The sequence below is a fragment of the Nannobrachium achirus genome, assembly GCF_963921795.1.
Source record: "Nannobrachium achirus genome assembly, chromosome: 7".
In the NCBI taxonomy this organism is placed as follows: Eukaryota; Metazoa; Chordata; class Actinopteri; order Myctophiformes; family Myctophidae; genus Nannobrachium; species Nannobrachium achirus.
The window spans coordinates 49,579,414-49,586,913 of NC_137816.1; the positions used below are offsets into that span (position 1 = coordinate 49,579,414).

At 45.7% G+C, this 7,500-nt stretch overlaps 1 protein-coding gene across 5 annotated transcripts in view; it reads left to right on the forward strand.

The window, feature by feature from the left end:
• Positions 1-7,500, forward strand: part of baz2ba (bromodomain adjacent to zinc finger domain, 2Ba) — a 134,043-nt gene that overhangs the window by 75,928 nt on the left and 50,615 nt on the right. For all 5 annotated transcript variants that reach the window (XM_080730562.1, XM_080730565.1, XM_080730563.1 and 2 more), the window contains exon 3: positions 3,971-4,162. In XM_080730562.1, coding sequence (XP_080586688.1) covers positions 3,973-4,162 — 190 coding nt within the window. In that variant the 5' untranslated portion in view covers positions 3,971-3,972. The remainder of the gene's footprint in view (positions 1-3,970; positions 4,163-7,500) is intronic.

Here is a 7,500-nt window from a genome sequence, read left to right on the forward strand (position 1 = left end):
CACACATACCCACGCACACACACCCACACGCACACAGGCACGCAGGCACACACGCAGGCACACACGCAGGCACACACGCACACACACACACACACACACACACACACACACACACACACACACACACACACACACACACACACACCTGCTGTACCCCATCAGATATACAAACTAGAAGTAAGCGAGCACAACGTATAATGACCCCCCACCCCTTCACACACACGCGCACACGCACACGCACCCCACATCACGAGATGATGTGGCAAAGAAGGAGATACAGAATTTTGGAGAGATGGCAAACCGTTGCATAACCTTCACTCATGCGTGCGTGTGTGTTTTTTTTATCTTTTCTCGGTCACTAATAAGTAGCGTTCATTGTGGCGAGCGCTCAGGTTGATAATTCAGCTCATTAACCAGCATCCTGTCCCTTCACATGAGAGGCCGTTCGGGGGACCTTTGACCTTGCCGATAATTACACTCCCGCCATCTTTCTTTTTCTCGTTCTTTCCTTTTTTTTCTTTTTTTTCTTACCGCAGCAGCAGCAGCGGTGGCAGTCATCATCATGGCTGCCGGAGTCCGCCATGCGGCCCCAACCAGCCTCCTCCCTGTGGACTGACTGCAGCAGGTTCTCTTGTCATCCACGCCTCTTTCTCCCTCTCTCTCTCTCTCTCTCTCTCCCTCACACAAGACCCCCCCTCCCCCTCCCCCCCACCTTCCCTCTCTTGTCAGTGTTGCTCCTGGCGAAAGGCTGATACTTGATATTCAGAGGATAGCAGCTTTTGTCTCTGAGATTTAATCAGTGGCTGTGCTCCCACTGCAGAGAAGGAAGAGAGAGAGAGAAGGGGTGGGGGGGGAAGAGGTGGGGGGACAGGAGAGAGAGAGAGTGGGAGAGAGAGAGAGAGAGAGAGAGAGAGAGGGAGAGAGAGATGGAGGCAGAGAGTCTGTTTATGTGTAATGACACAATAACAAAGCCGGCCTGTAAAACACAATCTGCTAACTGCGCTTTTCAAGGGGATTTTGGGGGCCTGGATTAGCGTCAGACAGAAACACAGTAAAACCTCTCTGTGTTCATTTAACTCTGAACGAACGGGGGGCCCTTGGTTGGTTACATTTTTTACACTCTCAGAGTTGATAAATGAACTCTTTAGTACGGGGGTCTTCAACGTTTTTAGGCCAAGAAGGACCCCTTGGCTGAGAGAGAGATGAAGCAGGGACACCCCGCTACATATTGTATAAAATTGGAGTCATCATGTTGGAGTAATGTGTGTTTTCAGACATTTAACCACTTGAACCGTCAAATCTTGCTCTTCTTTTCCCTCAACAAACCTCTTTGCCAAAAAAATAGTTGATCTACAGGCTTACAATGCCTCGCAGCGCGAGGCATTGTAAGCTTGTAGATCTGCTATTTTTTGGCTAATGTTCCCCTCAGAATAGGGATGCTAGGGTTCAAATGGTTAATGTAAAAACATGATCCTATCACACAAAGATTTGGCGGCCCCCCTGTAGTAACTCTGAGGACCCCCTATAGGGATCCCGGACCCCCTGTTGAAGACCCCTGCTTTAGCATACGTTTGACCGTGTGTAAAGACAAGTGTGTGAGCACCGCCTTCTCGGGGGCGAGCGAGGTGATTAGTATAGAGCACGAATGGTGAAAAGTGATGGACGGTAAATGTTAATTGGAGGAATGGCAGATTGTTTGCTGGGTTTGCCTCACGGACTGTTGAGGTGACTGTGTGATGATGATAATGCATGATAAACTGCCGTCCAGCTAAAACCTTTGCGCTGAGCCTACATGTACAGTATGTCGTCGTTGTCGGATGGAATCCTTGTATGTCCAAAACCGATCGTTTTGTATTTATCGTTTTAAAAATGATCTAGATTAGTGAAAATAGACGATCTACAAGCACTCAACGCCTCACACCGCAAGGCATTGTGTGCTTGTAGATCGGCTGTTTTCACTACTTTTGTGTGACAGCCTTGTATGATGAAGCAGGGCTTTAATTGGTGAAAAAAACGTACAAATTTGAAACTTGGAGATACGAGGTTTCCACCCAACGACGATATGTTACCGAGGAGACTTTCGCTAAAAGGCCTTCAGTGTAAATGATGTTTCCTTGTGTCATCATTAATGTTATAAACAGAGTTCTAGGTGTGTGTGTGTGTGTGTGTGTGTGTGTGTGTGTGTGTGTGTGTGTGTGTGTGTGTGTGTGTGTGTGTGTGTGTGTGTGCTTGCGTGTATGCGCAGCACGCGCATGCATGTGTTGTAATGCCTGTAACCTTCCATTAACCCTGGTGTCCCTATTAGAGGCATATACATACGGTATAGACAAAACCTTTCCAAATATATATATGTTTTACATATCGTCGTTGTCGGGTGGAAACCTTGTATGTCCCAGACCGTTCGTTTTGTATTTATCATTTTAAAAATCAATTACAGTTTTTCATGATTGTTAACACACGTTTTTCACTACACTAACGGCTTTTTCAAAACTGCACACACAAAACTGAAAACCTCACACACAAAATGCTAAACCTCACACTCCCTTCTCAAGATGATCACTTTGCCATCAAATCACTTAACTGTGTTCACAAAATGGAACTTGTGTTTTCATTTCACCTGACACTCCCTTCCCAAGATGACTCTTTGCCATAAAATCACTTAACTGTGTTCACAAAATGGAACTCATGTTTTATTTGGTACACACTGCCATATTTTCAAATGACACATACCTTTCATTCAGTACACACAACTAAGCATTTGCTGCACACTACCAAGCAACTACAGCACAATGAAGTGCAAAATTGAAAACACAATCATTGAAATGGAACACACCATATGAATGACATTGACTCTGGAGAATGAGCTACCGGTATTTCTCCTTTTGTAAAATTACTTTTACAATATATATATGTCTACTTTTTTTATATAGTCAAACATACAACAGCACACAAATATGCAACCAAAAAGTTTTATTTGGGTGGATGATTTACAGTAGATTTAGGCACCATGCCTCCAGTCAGAGATGGGCACAAAATACGAAAAAGTATTTTTGAAAAAAATCTAAATACTTGGTCAGTACTTGGTCTAATATTACAGTAAACAATACTTTTGTGCGACAGCATTGTATGATGAAGCAGGGCTTTACTTGGTGAAAAAATGTACAAAACCTGGAGATACGAGGTTTCTGCCCAACAGTGACGATATAGCAAAAATAGCAGATCTAGGAGCCCACAATCTACAAGCCAATCTTCAAGCATCACAAGCTCATAGATATGGCTGTGTTAGTTATTTCCCGACAAAGTAAAATAGGTCCCGAGTGGATGAGAAGAATGGAGACGCTGCATACTAAAACGTGCACAGGGTTTGCTGGTGTCAGAGTGTAACCCAGTTTCCCTGAGTGTCCGTCCAGGCAGCATGCAGTCCTTAAAGATGTCATCCTGCCTTTCCCTTCCAGCCCATATAGAATCAATAGAGCTGGGAGCCAGCGAGCACGGCTAAATAGAAATATTGTTCAGGGGAAGTGAGATGTGAAAGAGAGAGTGGCGGGAGATGGTGTGTGTGTGCGTGCGTGTGTGTGTGTGTGTGTGTGTGTGTGTGTGTGTGTGTGTGTGTGTGTGTGTGTGTGTGTGTGTGTGTGTGTGTGTGTGTGTGTGTGTGTGTGTGTGCGTGCGTGCGTGCGTGCGTGCGTGCGTGAGTGAGTGAGTGAGTGAGTGAGGGGTGGGGGGGTGTACGTGTGTTCCTGTGTCAGTTTCTTCCAGCATGTGATGTGTGCGTAAGTGTGAGGGCATGCATTTGTGTGCGTGCTGAGTGTGTGTGCACGGTCATGTGTGTGTCACTGTGTGTGTGTGTGTGTGTGTGTGTGTGCGTGTGCGTGCGTGTGTGTGTGTTCACGGTCATGTGTGTGTGTGTGTGTGTGTGTGTGGGTGTGCTTTGCTATTGTAACCCTTCTGATTGGATTGTGTTTGACAGATATGGAGTCTGGAGAGCGGCTGGCCTCCCCTGCGCCCACCCTGTCTGCTGCTGCTGCTCACACCTCCTCCCCCGCCGCCTCCTCCTCCTCCTCCTCCTCTTCCTCCTCTTCATCGTCCCCCGCGCCCCCCCACTCCAAGAGCAGCCTGGCCCCCAGCCCCTCGCCACTGGCATCCACCCTCAGCACCTCTGGTAAGACTCATACCTTCTTCCCCGGTCGCACTCCTTAGAACAGCTGGATCTTCAACGTATTCAAGCCAAGGACCCCTTAGCTGAGAGAGAGATGAAGCAGGGACCCCCACTACATGTTGTATAAAGTTGTGTCGCAGATTAGAAATGTTGATAGATTTCTTAGACAGCTTAGACTTGTTTGACAGCACTGTCATCATGTTGGAGTAATGTACCGGTATGTTTTCAGACATTTAGCCACTTGAACCGTCAAATACTTTGCAAACCTATTTGGCAAAAATAGCCGATCTACAAGCTTACAACGCCTCGCGCCGCGAGTGTGTAGATCTGCTATTTTTGGCTAATGTTCCACTCAGAATAGGGATGATAGGGTTCAAGTGGTTAATGTAAAAAACATGATCCTATCACACAAAGGATGTGGTGACCCCCCTGTAGTAACCCCCGGACCCCCTGTTGAAAACCCCTGCCTTATAGAATAATAATAATAGAAAGATGCCGTTGACTCTAATGGGGATCCAATCAGAGAGGGGGGAAAAGGGTGACATCATGATATCAAGGTATCGTGATGTCTGATTGGCTGAAGGGTTACATCAGATGATGAGAAAAATTGCCAAGAACTATGGTGCATTTGTATAGTGCTTTAAATCCGAAGTGCTTTACATAGATTGTGAATTACATTCACCCATTCATTGACTGATTGAATATTTTATTGATTGAATATTTTATTAGACAAAAATGAAGAACAGTACAAGTACAGTCAAACACCCTCACAAATAAGACCTTGCGGTCTTGTTTCTGTTGGAGGTTCACACACACATTCATACACTGATGGCTGGAGGAAACCATGCAAGGCACCAACCTGCACATCAGGAGCAATTAGGGGTTCAGTGTCAAGGACACACTTCGGCACTCACTCTGGGGGAGCCCGAGATCGAACGGGGAACCTCGCTGTTCCCATCCGGCCACTCTACCCCTGAGCCCCTGCCACCCCATATTGTCACTGCATATTTGCACCCACATGAGATTTGTCATGGCAATGTATCCTTCCCAACGTTTAGCAGACGTGACGTGAGCGATATTAGTGCAGCGCTCGGGGAGCAGTTAGGAGTTAAGTGTCTTGCTTGGGACTGGGGGTGCTGGGATTCGAACCAGGAACCTTTTGTTTACCCGATGGCCGCTCTACCCTCTAAGCTGTCTGGATTATCCTCCCTCCCTCTCTCTCTCACCTATCGTCACTGTCGGACAGAAACCTTGTATCTCCAAGTTTCAAATTTCTATTTTTTTCTTCTCCGCAAAGTAAAGCCCTGCTTCATCATACAAGGCGATCGCACAAAAGTAGTGAAAACAGCTGATCTACAAGCACACAGCGCTTTGCGGTGCGAGGCGTTGTGTGCTTGTACGATAGATCAGCTGTTTTCACTAGTTTAAGTCATTTTTAAAATGATAAATACAAAACAAACGGCTTTGGACATACAAGGTTTCCACCCGGCAACGACGGACGCTATGATAAGATCCAAACACAGAAGGAGAAAACATAGCAGCGTAGACTCTTCTACATGCTGCATGTAACTATAACAACACCACGTGTTGTGTTGACCTTTATCTCTCGGCCACCGTGTTCAGAATTCCCCTCGTTTCTCTCCGCTATGAAAATCCATTAATCGGAAATAGCTGACTTTCCTCCCGGTATTAATTATATAGTTATTTTACCGCTTTGTGTGTGTGCGTGAGTTTGTGTGTGTGTGCGTGCATGTGTGTGTGTGTGTGCACACACCTTTTCTCCCCGCTATACGCAGGCTTTCTTTTCCTGACAGCTTGGGTTGCAATTGAAAAAGCTGCTGCATTAATGAAGCCCAAACAATTAGGAGGCTCTTTTGTGTGAGAAACACACACATGCTTGGCCATGGTCTCCTGACAACCTCCAGCTCTGTGGCTCCAGCTGCCTCCAAAGCCAGGCTCACGGCACGACACTATTAACTGTGTTTCTACGCGCGTGCACGCATGTGCGCATGCCGCTTGGTGTGTCTTATATGTATCAGCCCTGCTTGCATGGTTTAACATTTGTCAACCACTCAGTGCTTCTGCTCAGCGCCAGTGTCCAGCATGCAAACCCCCACATCCCTCTGTGCATTGGTCAAACCCATTAGGCAGGAGTGTGTGCGTGTGTGTGTGTGTGCGCGTGTGCGTGCGCGTGTGTGTGTTTCACATCTGTCTACTTCAAGTATGTGAATAATTTGCATACAGTGTCACCCCCCCCCCCCCCCCCTCTTCTCCTTTTTTTCTTCTTTTTTTTTTACACGCGTGCTACTACACAAACATTACTCCGAACAGGAAAATAGACCAAGTACAAGTACCGGAGAATCCGGAATCCGGATTTTCTCTTTTTTTATGATTTAAGCGAGAGAGAGAGAGAGAGAGAGAGAGAGAGAGAGAGAGAGAGAGAGAGAGAGAGAGGGAGAGTGAGAGAAGAAATGAAAGAAAACCTGAGCTGTGAAGCTCCATGTTTTGTGCGTCTCCCTGGTGTTGCTGTGTTGAAGCGGCCATTAGGAGCGTCTCCTTATGCATTATACATCCCTCTCTCATCCCTCGCTGCCATTACGTGCGCTCACATTATTCTTAGATAAGCAATTTTGGCCCGAGCGTCAAATAGAATGCTGAGAGAGAGAGAGAGAGAGAGAGAGAGAGAGAGAGAGAGAGAGAGGCGAGCGTTTTATAGTCGCAAAGTTTCTGATGTGCTCGTTGTTGAGGACCAAGTGTGCACACGGTGCTGTTGTATGGAAGACCTCTCTTAAGCCCCTTTTCCACTGACATGTCCCAACATCACACCACACCACTCCACACCACCCACTTGTGCCAGGTTTTCCACTACAAGGACCTTGATAGAGTGGTGTGAAAGTGGTACTAAACGTGGTACTAAAAAGTATCCAATCTAGAGAAGGTCTGAGCTAGGCCAAACAGGGCCAAACACTTCATAATGACTGATCACTCACTGACTTTTCATTTAGACCAACAGGATATAGTTGTAATACATGATAATAGATTCTATTGTGTTATAACCACTATTATAATCTATTATAGTGTATTATAATTATCATAGTAATACATTAATACTTTATAGTGTATTATAATCACAGTTATAATCCATCATAGTGTATTATAATTAGGATAGTTGTAATACAAATTTATGTTTGTATTATAATCACAGTTAAAAGGGTAAATTTGTTTTTACCGATAGGGGTACTTTTGTGTAATGGAAAATGTAGATATTTGTATGTGATGCGGTGTGGTGTCGTGTGGTGCTAAAGCTGCAGTCGAAAAGGGGCTTTAAGGTCAAATCAGAG